This window comes from Egretta garzetta, unplaced genomic scaffold (genome assembly GCF_000687185.1).
Source record: "Egretta garzetta isolate BGI_Z169 unplaced genomic scaffold, ASM68718v1 scaffold175, whole genome shotgun sequence".
NCBI lineage: Eukaryota > Metazoa > Chordata > Aves > Pelecaniformes > Ardeidae > Egretta > Egretta garzetta.
In genome coordinates, this window is record NW_009259860.1 from 856918 (window position 1) to 877478 (window position 20561).

Here is a 20561-nt window from a genome sequence, read left to right on the forward strand (position 1 = left end):
GTCTTTTGTCGATGTACACACCCGTTGTACACAATTGAAACGAAATCTGTTTTATTCAAAGCTAGGGTGTTAAACTCTGTATTAATATTCTAGTTTCTATATTCCTCACTAAGAGAGGTTTAGTTTTTGAAGTTAGGAGGAATGTGTGGTTTTGTTTTTTCTTAATAAAGAACAGAGAAAAGTGTTTTCCAGAAAAAAGGAATTAGATGCAGGGATGTATTTTAGAAGTGTATCATACGAATATTTGGTGATACTGACTGTGTGTACATATCATAAGCACTTAGCTAGGAAGAGGAAAGCCTAATCCAAATGGCACAGATCACTGGTAAAGGGTGTCAACATGAATGGCAGCCACAATGCTTGGCAAGTACTCTGTTCTCCTCCTTGTCTTCTCACTCACAGTTTGGGGTGGGTCCATGATTTGGCTGGAGACTCTGTTGAACGTGAATGCACTGTGCTTGCACACTGATGCTGAAAGCTCTCTGTGTTAGGCCTCACCGTGGTTTGAGGAAAGTTGTTTCCTCACCGGGATGAGACTAACAAGTTGCCTAGGGGGGTTCTTCCTGTGATTTCATACTCCATGGCACAATAAATTAATGAAGAACGAAACACAGCACAATACTATTGCATGTCCAGGCAGTATTTCAAAACCAAGAGGTTATTATCTTTCAGCTGCCAAACATTTTTAACAGCACCAGTCTTATTCACTGCTTTAAGAGTAATGACTCATGTGATTATCTCCATGAGAATCTCAAGCCTTAAATTAAAGACATTCTAATTGTGAGATAATTAATAATACAAATCAGGCCTTCATCCCATTCCTGCCCTGATCTCTGGTTTCTTAGAAAAGTCAATGGATTAATGCCCTTGGGGAAGGCATTAGTGTGGGTTTGTAGGATCAGAATGTAACACTAATACTGCCTGAACCCAAAGTCTCACAATTTATAAGCATGCAAGAAGCAGTGCTGCCGGAGACAAAGTCTAGTGATTCATTAAAAAGCCACAGGTTATAGTCCTGTTCAGAGATGAGTGAAGGGAAGAAAAAGAAAAGGTGTGAAAGAAAAGGGGAAGTAGGGGTGGGGGGTGAGGAAAAAGAGTAAGAAAGGGACCACACACTTAATAAGTCTGCATTGCACTTCAGCCAGAATATCGTTTCAGTTCTACATCAACAGAGTTTATAACAACAGGTTAACACTTGAACATCTTTAAGTTAATCTGCAGGAGTTCAGAGCAAGAGAAAAGAAGCTTCTGTTAACTTAGTTTGAGAGCAAAGCAGAAATGCAGAGAAGAGAAAAAAAAAAAAAAAAAAGTAAATGTATTTCTTCAACCTAGCATCTGGTTGACTGTTTTACGTACCGAGGAAGGGGATGGTAGAGGTCATAGGGCATGATCTGCTTGTATCCATCACTGTTAGGAACAATAATGCCAACCCTCTGAGTAGAAGGTACACATAATAAAATAAACACTAAATGATTACATTATACAACTGTTTTACACAGCATTACAAAAACCCCCAAACAAGATATTTTAGCTAAGTTGCTATCACATTTAAAACAAAACTTACGCTCCCATCCTACTGTTTCTGAGTTGTTCGAAGAATAAACAACCAACTACTAATTTATTCTTATGAATATATTACTGTTTGACTAAGAAGCAATCCATTACCACAAGTGATCCAAGTGAGTTGTCCAAATACAATTTAAATTTATGAAGTTACTATCTGCCATTAAAAAAATGAAATTTTCTACACTTAAGACTTTTTTGGAGCTTGGATCCAAAGTCACTGAAGACAATAGGGGAACATCTATCTGCTTCAGAAAGCTCTAGATCAGACCCTTTTTAAAACTATTATATAGTTGTTTCTGCCCTTCAGATAAGTATCTCCTTTTACAGAGGCTGGGATTAGAAATGTGGGGAATACCAGTGCAAGAATTCAAATCTGTAATTCTTGTCTCTTCACATTAAATCAGTCCAATTTAATTCATCTTCAGAACCTGCCTCTTTATTTGCCTTTTTCTGGAAGAAAGAAGGAGCTGGAGAGAAGAGTAACACGTCAGTTTGGTTTTTTGATTGTTTTTTTGTTTTGGTGGTGTTTTGTCTGATGAGTTTGGTTTGCTGTAGTGTTATTGGTATAATATCTAAATAATATAACTTCTAAAAGTTATAGAAAGCAATAGCGTAGATCAAAACTAGTAATTATGACTAGTATAAAGTATAATTATATGACTCATAGTTATTATGAAAATTTTGTGTGAGATGGATGTCACTTGACTTGTTTGCAACTACAGGGTGTCACTGAATTACTAGTCTGGAATTTCATCTTTTGTCTGCTCTTTTTATAGATTCTGACTCAGAGTAACGCTACCCATGTTGTTTCCCAATTATAAGGCATATCTATTAACACTAAATAGATGATCCCAGAGCACCTCATCTATCAGTTTCATCAAAGCCACTGTGCAACAGTGGACTTGGGTAGGACAGGTGGGCAGAACCCTCAAAGAGTGAATGCTAGTTGCATTAAAACAAAAAGCGTGTCCCTACCCAAGCTACGGAGAGAGGAAACTGACTGAAAAGATTGACGGTGAGTTTTGAGAGCCTTGTACAGATGAGAGGTGCTAGGTATGCTGGTACAGATTTTTGCAACGGGGAAGGAGAAAAGGAGGGGGAAGGGAGAAAGTATTCTCCATCCTCAACACAGTTGAGGATGCTGTAAAAGTGCTGTAAGAGTTTTTAAATGCTTAAAAATGCTGTAAGCATTCAAAGGAGTCTTGCCATGCTAAGGCTAAAGGGGTCTGTTCTCATTTCAGTCAACAGAGTTTTTATGTGCATAACTTGTCCACGATAGGAGAATGGATCCCATTGTGTTTTCACAGCGAGGAGTCAGCGCCAGGTCAGCATGCTGGAATTTTCCAGCTAAAGTGCGGGAAGATGCTGGAAGCCTGGGAGTGTGTGATGGGGATGAGACAGCTCCCTCTTAGATTAGCAGCCTCTGCAGTCAGAGGACCCCTCTGCGTGAGTGTGCATATTTGCATCTTCAGAGAGCTGCCTGTCTCCACAAAAATCTAAACAGCTAGGCACTGGGAAACTTTGAGGATACAAATGGGTCATTTAGAGTATGGCCAATGAACAAGTCTTTTCAGACTTCGCTCGATGGGTAAATGCCTGGAGAAGTTTGAGAAATTTTTTATTAGTATTTTAAAAAGATGGAAGGGGACTTTTTTCTGAGTTTTTTTCTGCTCATGCTTTTGGGAATCTTTGCTGTTTTCCTGACTCTTCTACCACTTCTGCTGAAGTTCCACTCTGAAGACTTTTGCACTTCCCAGCTCATCAGCTTGCTGAGGAGCGGTTGGAAAAAAGATTAATATACCAAGTTCAGAAATGAAATAATTATACTATAAAAGCATCTACTGCCTAAGAGTGAAACGGATTTCAAAACATTTCTCACTCATTGCAGTGAGAAATGTTTTCTTTCTAATAAACATGGTCTGTATACATAATCCAGGTCTACATGCATTAGAATGCATAACATCCAAGGCCATTCCAATGGAAATAACTATACCACATCCAAACACTGTTATGAAGATTAAATAACATTTACAAAGCACTAGGTTAATATTGTCATTGGAAAGGTTTGACCCTCAAAGAATTTTGCATACATAAATTGCATTTCTGTAAATGGTATAGAGCTCCACAGAATTACTGACACACTCCTTGTGCATTTGTGAGGGGCTGCCAAAGGCTCTCATTCTGTTACTACAAGGTAATGATCCCCAGCAACGTAAGTCCCATGGACACAGTGAGGAAAAAGACCCCCATAATAATTAAGCCATAACAATGGCTTAATTTATGACTTCAAAAATTGTCTTGAGGATACAACAGAACAGCAGATGGTCATTGTACCATTAATGGCAACTGCATCTTTCCTAGCTAGTCTTGTGTGCGTTTTCTGTGTGTGTTCCACAAAAAAATCAAGCCTAAATGAACTATTTAAGGAACCTCTTAGGTATTACTTTGGTGAATCCTGTACTTTCTGACTGGATGAAGTGGTTTAAATTCCATGAATCTATCAGTTCCAAAAAGATGGAAGAGATCTAGTTTATGGGCTTCGTTCACTGTACATTACTCAGACAATGCAAAGGGGATGGTATGCTAAATGAACAGAGCAAATAATAATTCCTCCACTACACTGAGATTTCTGGCTGATGTGGGAGTAAGTAATAGGACTCATTCACACAACAGCTAGAGCAAACCTGCTTTGGCAGGAGGAGGAGCACACAGCAAATTATTTTGAAGATCTGCTGTGTCTCATATGTCTGAAATCTCCCATGCCTCTCAGACCAACAAGTTGTGTCATATACCCTGCAGATTGGTTTGTTTTCCTCCCGAGTGCTGGCAGCTTCAGCGCAGTTGCTCTTCCAAGACACATGTCCAGCTGGAACAGGAGAGCTGCACATGCCAGAGGTGGGTGTGCCGTACCCAGGTCTGCCATCACCGCAAACGTTTGGCTTTCCCCTGGGATGGGTGCCCGCAGCTGTGTTCCTTGAAAGTCATGTTTGGCGTTGTCTTCCCCCGTAACTCCTTTTCCTCCTTAAGCTTCCCCCCTAGCACAACTGGCAGGCATGAATGCCTTTCTCCTGTAGCTCCCCTATGACTCTCTCTCCATTGAGGTGCCAGCCCTCTCTGCCTCCCTCTCCTGCATGCCCACTGCTCTTGGGTCGGGCACCACCTGAGCTGAGCAGGGGTGCGGGAGCTGGAGCTGGGAGAAGAGCCAGCAGAGAGGGGACATCGCCCCGGGAGCTGCCTCGGGATGGTGTGACCCTGCAAGGGGATGATGTGCTGAGGCTGGGAGCCAGTAGAGGTGCCTGCCACTCCTCCACTGTCCTGCGGGATGCTTGCACGCCTCCAGCTCACAGCCTTCACTTCTGCTGTGGGCTCTTTTTTCCTGGGGGTTTCCTACCCGCAGTGCTGTGGCCCACAGGGCTGCCCATGCTCCCAGGCAGCTGGATCTGCAACAGCTCTTTCCTGATGGGGACTCACACTGCAAAGATTTAGGCCTTCCCTGAAATCTGTCTGACTTGAGAGTAAATGATCTGCATGGCAGGCACTATCCCATCTAAGCAATGATCCAAAGTATGTCTAAGAAATGAATAGCAATTGGCAAATACCATTAGAAAGTTGAAGCAGCTTAAGTTGGCTGTGGACAGCTAATTCATTAAGTGAAAGCAAACACTTGGAAGACCTGAAAAACTTCATCACAGAAGACAAGAGTTTAGCATCCCAGCCAGCATCTTCCTGACAGCCATGATTGTCACTGGACAGATGACAGGCTTATGAGAAAGTTTCCAGTTTAACACTGCAAATCCAGGCAGTGTGTGATCCTGCACCCTCCCCGTGCAGCGCTCTGTGAAGATGCCACAGTGTGACATTATTGCTTTGTGCTACAGGAATTATTTCTGCCCTGAGAAACAGGTATCGAGGCCCTCAAATAGACTGTCTCTGCTAATGTTTCCCATGTGTTACTCTATAAAACCATCACTATTTCCATTCAGAGATGGAGTAGATGACATCTACAGTAGCACCACAGGTACAGGCAACATTGACTTTTGAATGCCTACATTTGCAGATAGGAGTATTGTAATTTTCAGTTACTCTACTAGTATGAGTTACACTTCTGTTTTCTGGAACACCATGCTTAATCCTGAGATACAGACAGCATTGTGATAATCTTATCAGCATGGAACTTGAAGAACTACCCTGTATTTTGGATTTATATATCCTTTGATATGGTCTTAGTACTTTACAGATTGGTAAAAGCCAATGTCCCCTACCTGAACATTTTAAAATGGCATGTCAGTGCATACGTAAATAACCTACTTTAAAATGCAAAAGACTGCTGAGAAAGCTATCTTTCAGTGTCAATCTCCAGAAAAATCTCATACTTTAGACAGCATGTCTGTCCAGCACAACAGTCTCTCACCTTTATAATAAATGACTTCTTCATGGTGCACAGATTTCAAATTCTAAGGAATATATGGTTTACTTATTGCCATAGACTGCTAAAAACTAATCTCTTTACAGGGCTTGAAATGAGTGTTATCAACTGGAAGCAGCAAAAGCACTTCTTCCTGTAGCATGACTGTAATACTTCTAAAAATCTTCTCCCTTTTTTATTCAATTTAATATTTTATGGTGGTTTGGAAGAGCAGTGTTTGATACAAAGATGGAAATTTGCTGCTATTTTCCACTACTATTAAAAACTGAATATCCAGTGAATATCTCTGTAAGTGACCATCTCACTACTTGCTGTCCTCTTTTAGGACTTAAATAGACTTCATTTCCCATAAATTCATCTTGGGCAGGCAGATATCTATATTTGGTGCTCACAGCAGTCCAAGAACTACTTTCCCACCCTACAGCTTGTTATCTGATACATCCTGACAGCTCCTTTCTGCCTTTCTTTCTGTCTTTCTTTAATATGAACTATCTCCTTAGAGATGAATTTGCCCTGCTATTCACATCTTTTAACACTTTGATGAATGCTTCCTGGCCCACCCTTCCTGCCTGTTCTGACAAAATAATTTGCCAGCTTAACTTAAATGCCTTCTACCCTGCCCAAAACAAGGTTTTTTCTATTTATCTTGAGAAGATTACCTCTTTAGAGGTGTTAGGAGTATCTGCAGCTCATCTTTATCCTGCTTTTGAACTCAGGTGACCCCAATTATGACAACGAGAACATTGCCACTGCTATCAGCTCCTTCTTTGTCTACAGCTCCTGTATCTGGAGGCATATGTATTGCCATTTCTGCTTGAATGTATCACTGTTTCCAATTCAGCCTTCCTGAAAACTTACCTGGTGCCTTTCCTGCTGCTCTGAATTGAGTTGGGTGTCCTAAACTTCTCCCCCTCTTTTTTCATGCATAATGAGTACTTTAGCTCATTTCTCCAGCAACCAGTTCCTCAGTAAAATCTAAACCATTCAAAAATCACCCTCCATAAATATACAGTTGGAATGACTGATGTTTGTTGGCCGTGCTCTCTCATTTGCAGGCAGCATACTTTTTGTTAATATCAGTTTTATTTTTCCAGCACGTGCAAGTTCAACCATGCTGGTGGAAAAGGCTTGTTCTCCTTCCTGCTTTGATGGCTAAAACCTTCATGTCTCATCTTCCCTTGTAATGGCTATCTCTTGCTGTCTTTAGGATCATTCATACACATATGATTGACTCTGGAAATTGAGACCAGACCCAGCAATCAGAGGCAACCAAGGTTCAGAGAGCACTGCAAGGCAGAAAGGCTTTCTCAAACCCCCTGTAACAAATTAAGAACTTAAGAAAAAATCCAAATCCACAGAAATTACCATTTGCCTGAGGCAGAGATCAGGAAAGGGCATTGTCATGACCAACATCCCACATCCATGCGAAAAGTTGGGGTCTTTTCAAAAAGCCCAGTATCTGCACTAACTATGGGATATTTTATGTGAAAGAGTATTCAACCCAAAGATTAAATCTATCATATGTCCCAGTCAAGGGCAATAACAATAAATGAGTCATTGTGTCTCAGACCCCTCATCACTGCAGATCTATAGCTGCTACTGTGTAAATCAGAAAGTGCAGCCTGTTTTTTCAAGAACATACCAGCGCTCCAGTTTTGCTCATATTCCAGAAAGAATGTACTGAAAATGGGACCACTGCACTGCTGTGACACTTGGCTTATAATTGCTATCTGATGTAATACCTTTAGGGAAGCTGATAACAAGCAAAAAGGTACGCGTTTGTCAATTTTCTGCTTCAGCTGCCAATTTGTAATGAAGCGAGGAGACCTCTGCTACCAATTAAGACGATAGTCGGTATTGCCCTTTTAATCAGGCATATTTAGTCATTACTACCTCCTTTTCTTTTGAAGGAAATATATAAAAATTATCATGCACATCTTGTACTGTTGCCCAGGAAATTGTACACACTTTCACATCACCAAGTATACCGGGGACTTCTCACTACTCAGGGTTACTCTGAATGACCATCATCTACTTGCAGTCTTTTGTGTGCTTTTGCTTGTACTTCATTGCTCTTCTTAGGTTAACTAAAAATTAACAAGTGAAATGCACAATTTTATTTAAGTTTCTTTTTGCTGATGCCTGCCTCCATCACCACCCAGCATGGGTAGTTAAGTGAGAATGCTGAAAGAAAAGCTTTGATGAGTGGGAAGAGGAGTTTGCAATTTTGCTGGAGGACTCCATAAACTGTGGATATCTGAGAATTGCTTCAGGTCTCTGAGTGTTGAAAGTCTTGCTTGAACAAGAGATTTTCCCCTTACTTGCCACAGGTACTAACATTATTTCTGGTGGCAGGCTTACAGATAGTGCTGTAGGCAAATTCCAGGATTTTTGCCTGTGCAGATCAGACTGGCTTTATGGGCGAAGTGATAAAAAGAAGCCCACATGTTAAGAGGCTTGCTAATAAGAATTTTTTGAGACAGTTGCTGCAGCAAGTTAGAATCTTTCTTGAAGATGCCTTTAAAAATCTTAATACAGCATTGAAATCTCCTGGTAAAAACACTAGTAGACCTTTTGTCACTCAGAAAACCCAACATTTAGCAGAGAGAGGCAAAAAACCAGAGGGCATTGCTAAAAATGCAGATAAGTGCAGCTGGGAATGCCACTTAAAAGCTGAAGATGAAAGCAGTACTTGATGTTGCTCCAGAGAGAATCCTGGTGAGCAGGTGAATGATAAGTGGGGTAAAAGCCTTTTTCGTATTTGTAAAATCTGCTTTTTGGAGGAATACCTTTGAATTATGAAATAAATAGTATCTGCACCTCAGAGTTGTCCCAGGTAAGTCAAATCTAAACAGACTTTTTCTCAAACCAGAAAAAAATTCCATTCATCTTTCATTAGAGGATACCAGAAAGAAGGATACTGATGATAGGTAAAAAAACTCCCCTAAAACTTCCAGTCTGTGAAGTTTTGGATAGTTAGAAGATTTGTGATTAACTGAATATGTGAAACTTTTATGTTGGATTTTGCCATATGGAAGGGAAGTGGACTAGATCAAACTGCGCACTATTTACATCAACAGACATTATAACTATATTTGCCAGTCAAGTATGGACTGTTGTGAAATCTTAATGGGCTGTAAATAAACAATCTTTTCTTTCTATCTTTCTAAAGCGGGAGCTGGATCCCAAAGAGGGTTGATGAGAGAGGCTGGATAGGGCACTGATAGTATGTAGGGACGAAAAGGGACTCGGTGTTATGTTGTGTCATCTGTCCCATAAGAAAATAATTACCAGTCTTAGCTTGTCGGGCCACCTTTACTTAACTGGAAAAGGGACATGTATAAATTATATCTGTTTGATAAATAACCTCCCACACGCTGCTTCTCCTCTGAGTATTTGAGAAACTGGGTTTGCAGAAAGAAAAGTTGATTCATTTTCCACATTATTTCAGCTGAAGCTTTTTTTTGCTACTCATGATGCCAGCAATACTGATAATTATTGCCATAATAAGCACAATAAAGTAAAATGTTTCTGTGCACTAAGCCTAAAGAGGCAACTAATTGCAAGCTCACACGATTCTCCTGATATTCATTTAAACTTTTCTTTCAGCCTGCCCTTTGCTGAAAATTTTAGTGTGAGCTCTCCTACAGTAACTCCTCTCAGTTGCTTTATTCAGTGCCACTGTGGTCTTCCATGATTATTTTCTGTGGCGTTCATTGACACACCATAGGAACAGTCAGCAACCACTAATCAGCTATGCCTCACTGTAACTGGGTTTGCCAGGAAAAATTAACATCTTCATTTTATACTGGCAGAGCAGAGCAGCTCCCACACAGCAAAGACACCGCAGAGCCAGGATGCCCTCCTCGCTCACGCTCCTGACCCCGCTGTTCTGCTTCACCTACCCTCTTCCTGACCGTAAGAAAGCATCAGGATTCCAGAAGTTACCACGGATTTCCTCTGGTTTTCTGTCTGGGTTGTTGATTCTTGAATTCTTTACAAAGGCACTTTTGAAAATAATCATTTGCAATTTGGCATTCTGCAAGGATGTTTCCAAAAAGCCAATTCCTCTCTGTTACTGCCTGTACCCTGGGACAGCATAGCTGTACTTCTAAATTACTCTCCCTCCCCTCAGGGTCTTTATATCAACAACTTTGCCTTGTTATGTCTTATATAAAACAAAAATTGCTTCCTGATATCTGCCCAGCTGTTATTTTTTTTCTCTCTTTCTTCCCATGTACCATGCAGTTGTCTGTCTTAACATTTGAGAATATGTAATTTAAAACTATCAGGAAAAGTATGGAAAATATCCATAGTACAAATTCCAGAGGAAAATTACATATTTGACTCAGAACTGTATTTTAAAAAAATTGCAGCTTAGGCTTTAAAAAAAAAAGAAAGCAGCTAAATAAAATTACTTTTTCATTGGTACTATGAGAGGTGAATCTAAAAGACAGGTTCCATATCAATTCACACCTTTCAGCAATCCTTCTTTTGAGATGTTCATGTTTAGGTCTCTTACCTGATCGTACCTGGCCTCTACTTTAGATATACTTGTCTCAAACAATTCAAAAGAGAATTCAAAGAAATAGTTTCTGATCTTAGAAAATCACTGAGGAAAAAATACAAGAACTTCATTATAGTAAGGTTTCTAGTCGCAACTGTTAATATGTTTAAGTAACCCCAGAAATGAAATATATCTCTTTTTTGTGGAAAGTACTAGGACAAGAGAAATCAGATACTGAACTAAACAGAATATTGTTAAAGGAAATAATGGTCTTGTTGTACTGTGGGAAAACAATCTCCAAGTTGAAAAATTATGTCTGAATACATGCTCAACAGGAAATACTTTTCACAAAGCCCTAGTGAAGATGCATTCTTAATATTATATCCTTAATATATCCTAATGAAATACATGATAAAGCACATAGCTTAAAGAATGTACAATACAGTTGAGATTATGTTGGATTTCAAGATTTGATATTTCCACTTATTAATTCTGGGAGATTTTTCACTTCAAATTTAAAACTGTATGAGAACACTTCTGCTTTTAATTATTTACAAACAGAATTACCATTAAAAATGTGTTTACTAGAACAAAGGAGTATAAACTGCCATACACTCTGGGTAAATGTGTTTTCAGTGATGAAGAAACCTGAGTGTTAACTCTGGTTATGAAAAGTCAATGAACTTTAATGAAAACTTTGTAGAAGGGTTAAAAACTGTCTTGGGCTTGATCTGATTTGGTCTGCTCTGATAAGGTCTAGCTAATCTAAAGCTTGTATACCTGCTTTGGGAAGCAATCATCCTCAGTCAGGTGGATACATAGTCCTATAGGTCCCCTAAAGAATCCTCCTTCTCCTGGCTCAGACATCTTTTTTCTATGGCAACCTCCGGCAATCTGAAGGGCCATAGCAACTTTTTAGGTGACACTTGCTTGAGCTTGGTTTATCAAACTTGGCACAAAACTAGTCTAGAGGGAAAGAAGCAGGTAAATAAATAGCTTTAGGGTATGCTTGCATACATGCCTGCTGGGCTGTGCTAAACCATCTTTTAGCAAAGCCACACAAGAGGACCAAAAGGTTTAGATTACACAAATAAATGCTTGCGGCTTATGAGCAGCTGCAGACTGACTTCCACTGAAATTCAGGGGAATCGGTGCAACAAAGGACTGGTCCTTTTTGTGGTTTTGTTCCTTTTCTTATACATGGGAAATCTGATTCTGTGATCTTACTATTTTTACTATTAATCTTCTGAGGAAGAATGCTTGGCAGGGAAGCAGAGAGGAGTCTTTTGTGCGGGGCCAAAGGGTATTGATAATTAGAAAAAATTCCCATGTTACATTCTTACAAGCTGTCATGACTGCAAGTAAGCTTTTTACTAGGGAGAAAATGTAAAAAATCATACAAATAATGCCTCTAATTGTGATGACAACCATATTCCAATAACATTTTTATCCCAAGAGAATTTTTCTCATCTCACTAGCACTTGAGACATGTGTTGATCATGAGATGGTATCAATGACAATTTGTTTTCTCACACTTTCTCACATTTAATGAGGCAAAACACAATCTGAGGGGCAGAAACAACCATTTCAAATCAGTGCTTGCAATGTGGAGGTGCTAAACAGAGGTCTTTTTCTACACAGTACATCCTCAGGATGAGAAAGAGGTTGAATTATGTAGGCTAAACAATACTGTAAACAATAGCAACAGAATATTTTCCTACTTTATTATACTCCTTTAGAGCCCAGTCTCTTTTAAAATTATAGCTGACTGACCTTGCAGGACAAGGATCCAGGTTACACTCTTGAAGTTTTGGCTTTGGCTTGATATTTTCAGGATAATAGTGACAGTATTGATCTGCTACTACCCGGCTGCTTCTCAGATCAAAACATTCAGCAGATGTCAGCTGGTAACCTGCAATACACATTGGAAGAAATAATCTGTGATGTGGTGTTCTTCCTGTTTCCCCCTGAAGTGCATCTAAGTCCTGGTTTGGTAAAAAGCATACTGAAAATACCAGTCCTTTTGGACATAACTGCTACTGTTTCAGAGACCAAACTGAAAGCAACAACGTAAATCACATGTAATAGGGAACAAAAGCTAATTGGTATGGTCAACTAAAAATTCAGATGCCCAGAGCAAAAAAACCCCCAAAGGCTGAGGTTTCTTGGTCACCAAGACTCGTACAACTGGTTTCAAGTTCGGAGGGTAAAGCTGCTGGTGGGGATGGGGCAAATGGCCTCTTGTGATTGCAAAGCGGGCCCAGATCCCATCAGCCCTTAATGTCTGACAGCTGTAGCATTAAATGCAGTCATGTGGATATCAAAATGCATTTTATATACAGAACCTGGTGTGCTGCTAAAAATTCTACAGGCTACTACCACTGCTGCTACATCCCTCCCTTCATTTAGATGTAACTACTTTCATTTTCAGATTTTGCCCATTTTCAAGGTCCAGATCTCAGTGCAGCAGCTGGGACAGATCCTGTATGTAGATGACTGTTTCTGGAATACAGTGGTAATTCATTACCTCCTCCACAGGATGCTGAACAAGGAAAAAAATCAGTTTCCCTCCATCGGTGAATGATAGGCTGATAGAAGATAAACTGAACTGAACTGTCAGCAGCACCAGTATAGCGGATCTGAAAAAGATGTAATGCCAAAGAGTCAACCTGACATAAATACTGGGAAGAAACATTCTGCCACGTGCATCTTGCAGCTTTGAAATGTCTTGCAGCTACCTCAAATACCAGAGCTACTTTGCAATAGGAAAATGAAATGCACAGAGCATAGATCGGTGGCAAAATCTTGTCTACAAAACACAGTCAAATAAATATCCGGGGATAATCAGTGGCATTTATGACCATTCTGAGACTGTGTTCTGAAATAAAGATCGCATGGTAAATGTGTGGTTAGTGCTACTGAATAATTTTATGGGGACAGAGAATATGGACTGATCTTTATTCCATCAGAAAATCACCTGCTGTCCCTGCCACATTGCCACGGATTTTAGATCTTCAGTATTCCCCAAACACCTTCTGAGACCATGTATTAGATAGTTCAGAGTAAAAATAGGAGGCTGTGCTGTGAGAAAGACAAAAGTATAAAAATTACAATTCAAGATTTTTTCGTTTCTGAGGTGAGATCTCTTTTTCTTCCTTCTTTGTGGTGCTGTCATTATTATAAGACCATCCTTCTGCTTACTTTATTTTGGCTGCAAAAATGCTCCTTTCAGTCATAGATGTGTATTCTTGGCTGGAGCTAAACACGTGTTCAGAAATCACTCTTCAGAGCCTATGAGTACGGCCAACTTTTAAGCCACCTGAGCTTCACTTTGTTTCCAGTACTTTGTGTGCAGAATGGATTACCCATGTAAACAAGAGTTTGTAGTGCAAGGAGTGCAATAAGAAAAGAGACCTCCACACTGCTAAAGCAGCACCACTTGCACCTGACCCAGGAAAAAAAATATCCATCTTGTTTGATAGCGGTGCTGATTAATACAGTTATGGGGACTTCAAAATCTCTGCAGGGCATCCCCTGTCCTTAACTCTAAGCCCCTGATGAATACCTGGCAAGGGAAGAACAACAATGCTGCTATTAAAAGCCTCTCCTAGTTAATTGTTTGTCCTAGGATATAATGTATTGGCATTGCTTGGGCATCTCTCCATTAGTGGCATGATGTCATCACAGGAGAGAAAACTGCCAGATCACAACCAGAAAAGAAGGGACCCTTCTCCAAGTCAGTACTCCTGCTCTCAGGAGCAATCCTCCTGTTCTTTTTTTCAGACAGCTTAAAATGTTTCAGCACTACCTCCTTTTTCTTTTCCCACATTTTGAACAAATTTCCCTGTCTTTCCTTTTCTCTCTTACCAAACATGGAGAGACACCATCAAAGAGTAGACTGTGAAACAGAAGCAAAACTATGACAAATTGAGCTGAACAGCATAATCTGGGTTGTTTGTTTTGTTTTCCCCCATAGATGGACAGAAACATGATTACAAATCAAAGTATATCTTGAAGAGAAGGAGGAAGGCAAAAATACTGCAGGATATGTTGATGGCTGTAAGAGATCTGGCCCATCGAGACTAAGGCTGCCCTTTTCTAATTAGAGTAAACAGTGACGTAAATTCCCAACAGGAAAAAAAAATACAGCTGTAGCAATACAGCTTCTTCAGCAAATGGGAGGCCTTTTGCATGGATTAATATCATTTGAGTCTCTGTCTCAGAAAGAGGATATCTAATTCCTTGTGCAGGGATGGTGCATTAATCACACACTTCAGAAGGGTCTTTCTGGGCTCATGAAAGCCTCATGCACTCCTGAGAAAAATATTCTATTGTGCTGGTAGCCGTTTGGGGAGGTCTCTGATCTCAATGTGCAGACAAACATTCACTGGGGAGAATTCTGCTCTTACTCTTTGTTTTTTAAGGATCATCAGTGATTCTTAAACTCAGAAGATCTACTGAGCAGTATGGTTTTCAGTGAATTGTGAAGAACCAAGAGTTCACACAGAGCCTACTATAAAAAGGAAGGGCAGGAAAAAGAGTTCACAAATAAAAACAAAAATAAAATCAGGAAAACAGAAGAGTTCCTCTCCCTGCAGACTATTTCTGCATGTCTGCAGAATTATCTGTTCTGACACAGCGAAAGACAGATGTACACCTTTTCCAGCCCGAAGTATAAATCAGTCACACAGCCATGATCACAACCAGCCATGATCACAACATAGGTGGAAAAGAATTACAATGAGCCACAGCATGAGTTAAAATAACACAAAACAACCAAGTGAAAGAAGCAGGCACGGTATTGTTTATTTTTTTAAGGAGTACTGTAAGAAGAAAATGAACCATATATGGTGATTCCACATAGCAATTTTGGGTTTTTTTTATTTTGTTTGACAGTTTGTTAAAGATAAGCTCTTCATCCAGGAGAAAACATCAGTGGCTGCTTGATCCTTGCAAAACTCAAAGTGAGACTTAATAGCTAAATGCTTTAAGAAATGTCCTGGTTTTTTTCTGCACAGGGCCAACTACCACACATTGAGATACTGAGCTCTGGAGTATGGCAAATTTTTTTACCTTCACAGTATTTGCAACATCCTGCTAGCTATGAGAAATGCCATAGCTTCAAAAAGAGATGGTCAATACTTGAGAATCTATCATTAGTCCTCTAACTAACAGCAAGTTTTGAATCCTTAGGTCACTGGACCAGAAAAAATGGCATTTTTTCCATTACATCTAAATTCATTAACAGCAGACAGTGGAAGTACTCAGATCTTGGAGAGCACTCAGCCCTGCATTTGTGCATTGCAACCCCCTAAGAGATCATCCTTGACTTCCTTTATGTTTCAAGGGAGTTCGGAATTGTCAAAGCATCAGAGCAGCCCTCACCACTTTGTAAGACCCAAGAGGATACCACCATTCTTATAAAGAGTTGATTAAAATTAGAGTCCTCAGACTATCCACCAAAAATTAACCGTCCCCCAAACTGGGAACAGGGAAAGGGAATTACTACTGCATACCACCTTTTGTCTTAGAAAATTTAATCTGGTGTATTATGATCTAGCTCCATGCTACCGTGCTTATTAAGAAAGTTCTAATGGATTTTTCCACATTATTATTATAAATGCTTTCTGCAGATGCCAAATTCCAAATCATTGGGTTTGATTTATTAATGAGAAATTCAATGTTGGAGTCTTCTAAGTAACATACAAAGAAACTGGGAATGAGGGTGTGGAGAGCTATCCTCATGTGGCATATGTAATTTTGTGCTTTTCATGTCAGTAAAAACAAAGTTTTTGTATGATGTTTTCCTTTCTCTACTTAGAGTGCTCTAATATTCCTGTTTTTATGTAGTGATACCTTGCATTGAATAAGAAGGATGTGCAAGAGGCTTGTTGCTGTTCATAATTTGTTCATGAAGCAGAAATACCAGCCAGAAATCATCATGGAAAAATCATTTTATAAGCTTGTTTAAGATAAAATAAAAAGTACAAAAAATTTAAATCATGAGAGATGTTGAAGGCTTTCAAGCATACTGTCTAACACAGGATGACACTATGACTCTTCTGAGCTTGCCTTTTAATTTTCTTGGAATGATAAAGTGAGCTCTGCCTTTGAGCTCCAGGGAACATGTCTACCCTCCACTTCCACATTTATGTCCCTTGATTGTGACAGTCCTGTGTTGGTTCAGCTTGGGTTTTGGGGTTGTCTTTATATGGAAGACAGCTCCCTCTGTTGCCTCCCAATTCAGTCTCTAAATCAGCCACAGAAATCACTGTGAAATTACATTATAACGAATTTACATGCTTTTCAAAGCATCTCTGAGTTGAACTTTGTCACCATGCCCCAATCTTGGATTAAGCTGTGTTCCTTTAGGTGATTAGGATGACTGATAAAAAGCCTTTCACTAAATCTCTCACAAAGCCAGAACAGAAAGCTAGAAGGTTCAAATCTTTTCTCAAATTCATTTTTTCTCTCCAAAGGAAGAATAAAATAGAAAATCAGTGCAATGGACTGGCTAGGACAGTTGGAAGCAACGGAGCCTGCTGTATCAGCTATAACAGCTCTGATAATCAATACAGAATCCACTACTAAGTGCAATGAAAGCAGAATTTTCTCAAACGAGAACACCAAAGTTATTTCACAGAACAAAGGGCAACCCCAAATACACCAAAAGCAGCCCTGCTACATCTCTTCTGTGGATACCACCCATAACACCCCACTCATCTATGGGAAGTCCATTTCACTGCCACCACCATGCACCCAGGGTAAGAGAATTCAACTTTGAGTAAGCCACCTTAATATCCACTGCTGAATATTTATTAACCTTAATTTAATAAAGAAAACACCTAGGAAATTAGTGTAAAAAATAATATCCTATTGTGATAGATACTGTATAAAAATAAAGCTAACAAAATAAAAAGGCAATGTCTGCCACAAAAAAAATTGTTAAAATGATGAAAACTGACCAAGGTTGGCACCAAAACTTCATAGTACTTAGAACTGATTTTTTAAATACTTAGACTTGAGGAATTTATATACGCTACCAGGGAAAAGTTGCAGAAAAAAAGAAAAATTACAAAGAACAATTTGTCAGAGGAATAGAAAATAACATCTTTAAGAAACTTTCTCTATTGCCTCAAATTAAAACCTGGCAGTAGATTTCAGATCAATAGTATTTTAAAGAAGTATGTAAGATTAACGTTAACACATCTCCAGATCCAAAGAGTATTCACCCAGCAGTTTCAAATCATGTACTCGTTAAAGAGCACAGGAATGGGAATCACGTATATCACATTTAGCCTATTTTCACAAACAAGCTATTGTTAAAACCACAGGAAAACAGAAAATTGTAACAACATTTTTTAGAAGGGGCTTCATGAGTAATGCATGAAACTGCAGACCAATAACCTCTACATCTGTTAACGGGTCAGTAGGTAGAATGAAAATAAAGAACAGAACTCAAAAGATGGGTGCCTGAGAAGATGCTTTCTGAGCACTTTGTCAAAGATTCATGCTAAGGAAAAAAATTATGAATGGTAGCTAAAAATGAAACTCTCTGTGAAAGCACTCAAAGCTTTGGCAGACTAAATTCAAATTCAGTAAAAAAGAAGTAATGCCTATGGGAGAAAACAATTAATTATATATGCTAAATATGCATGAAAATGTTCTCCACTTCAGCTACTATTAAGAATGGTAATAGGATTGTTATAGGCATTCCTCTGAAAATATCAGCTCAGTGTGCAGCAACAGTTAAAAAGATTGATGGAATATTACAGAGAGGAAGGAAAAAGGAGAGAACATTACACAGCCGAGTAGAATACATTTGCATTCTAATCATGTGTAGTTTACTCTTTCTCAAAATACATATTTAGATATAATGTAATTACTATATTAAATATTAAATAGTTTTATTACATTTTATTAAATGATACATTTATTTACAGGAAATGGATATTTCCAAAATTTACACTTATATATTTAAATATTAGCCAGAAATTACATATTTATGTATATGATAAAAATCATGAATATATAACTACAGTGGAACCAGAAAAAGGGAAGGGAAATAAGGGTAACAATTGTGTGGACCATCTTTGATAAAGGTTAAATAGAGTAGGACACTAGGAAAGAGGCAACTGATGATGACAGCAATCTGAAATATAGAAATAGTGGAGAAAGGGGGTAAACAGTAGTAAAAATTTCCTGCTTCTCAGAGGGTTAAAAGCAGAAAGAATCAGTGAAAATATAGCACCAAGGGTTTAAAAATGAGATGTATTCTGTATTTTACACAGTGCACGACAAGTTCATTGTGGGACCCATCTGTCGAGCTAAATGTTGCCAAAGGGGCAAATATAGCACAAAAGGGCCTATAGAAATTCCTGAAGGCTTGTTCATTTGAGTCATTAGACACAACAGTCCAAATGCAACATGAGGGTCAAGAAGAAGGGTCTACAAGCAGAGGGTGACCTTGATCTGTTTCTTGCACTCTTTCTTTCAGTATCTGGAACCAGTTCCTCTCTGAAACAGAAACCTGAGCGAAGCAGACTTTTTGCTTGACCTAGTATGCCAGTTCCAATGTACTTATAGATGGAATATATTGATTAAGAGAATGATCATGTTCTAAGAATGACTAATTGAAATTTTTTACAATGAACAGAAGAAAAAGGTAGATATGAAATAGAATCTGTACATTGTTTTCAAAAAGACTTCTTTCAACACGGCTTTCCATAAATTCTACCACACCTGCCAAAAAAGGAAAAAAAGGGTAGAATTTTTTCTGTACTTGTCACAGTATCAAGTCAAGACAAATAATAATTAGGTCTCTCAGGCTGGTCGTTACTTGTGAGTTTGACCTAGAAATTATTACCACAATTGTATATTTTTTAGAAATCAGGAAATTAGAATGAGTGATTTTTATGACTATTGCCAAAAAAAAGTACTGAATGCAAACATAGGTTGATAAAAGCCAGTGATACAGACCATGTTACAGAAGCAATTCCAGCTAAGTCCTATCTGCACTCTGCAGAAGTGACCTCAGGAAGACACATATCTCAAGAGGTAGTATTGTTTTATGATGAAGGGACTATATTCCAACGGTCTCTTCTATATTAAGCAAAGTGTTTCAGTCATTTGACCATTGTAACACAAAACTTGACTCAGTCACAACGAAACTTTAACTCTTACTATTTCTGTGTGCTCAGCCTTAATTCTAGCTCATCTACTCCCAGGAGCACCATCCTAACCCTGATCTACCAGTGCTTTCAAGGCTAGATCCTTCACCACTTCATGCCTGACCTGCCACCTTCTCTCAAATATGAGACATAATCTCCTCCAGAAACCTTTGCCAGCATCAGAACTAAATTACACAGAAGACCCTTACTGTCATCACCCCCAATACTCATATGGCAATATTTCTAAAATCCAACAGTAAGCCAGCCATAAACAGTAGGTCCTTGCTGCTAGAGCAGATTTGCATCTTTTGGCCTCTGCCCTAAAACAAGTATTGAAGTAATTTCTTACTTCATTCCACAAGGTAAATCACTGTATGGTCCTAGTTCAAAAGTGATTATTTAATCCAATCCTGGCCCTAGCCTGACAAGGCCCATCAATCTCCCTGCCAGCTGGCTGCCTGTACATGCGTTATCTCCTGCATGCCCTTGCAAGTCCCAGGAAGTCTAGGCTAAGCCCAACCTTATTTTCTTTTGTTAACCTGGACTCTAATCAAATGCATTTCTCTCACTAGCAGTTTCTGCTAGTGCTAGATCACAACTGAGACAATAACTGTCTGGCTAGCTCTAGTGCTCTGCGTAACTCAGCATCCAGTTTTCAGCTCTATTTTATGACTTTTTGGACAACTGGTGGCCAAAATCCTAATCTCAGCAGTAACTCTGCTCAAGGGAACCCAGTATGCACCATTTCTAAATCAGCCAGCAGCACCTCCAGCCACCAGCACAAAAAAATAGCCAGGCAGTCTCTTCTGGCAGCAGCCCTTAACCAAAGCTTGTCAGCCCTAGCACTACAAAAGACAATATCAATACAAACCCAATCCTAATCCAAATACCT

The 20561-nt window shown here is 39.2% G+C and overlaps 1 protein-coding gene across 1 annotated transcript in view; it reads right to left on the minus strand.

The window, feature by feature from the left end:
* The window catches only part of ADAMTSL1 (ADAMTS like 1), a 346871-nt gene that overhangs the window by 99375 nt on the left and 226935 nt on the right, over positions 1-20561 (minus strand). Inside the window, exons 9-11 of the mRNA XM_035895578.1 lie at positions 13027-13138; positions 12273-12411; positions 1357-1407 (exon numbers count right to left, since the gene is read on the minus strand). Coding sequence (XP_035751471.1) covers positions 1357-1407; positions 12273-12411; positions 13027-13138 — 302 coding nt within the window. The remainder of the gene's footprint in view (positions 1-1356; positions 1408-12272; positions 12412-13026; positions 13139-20561) is intronic.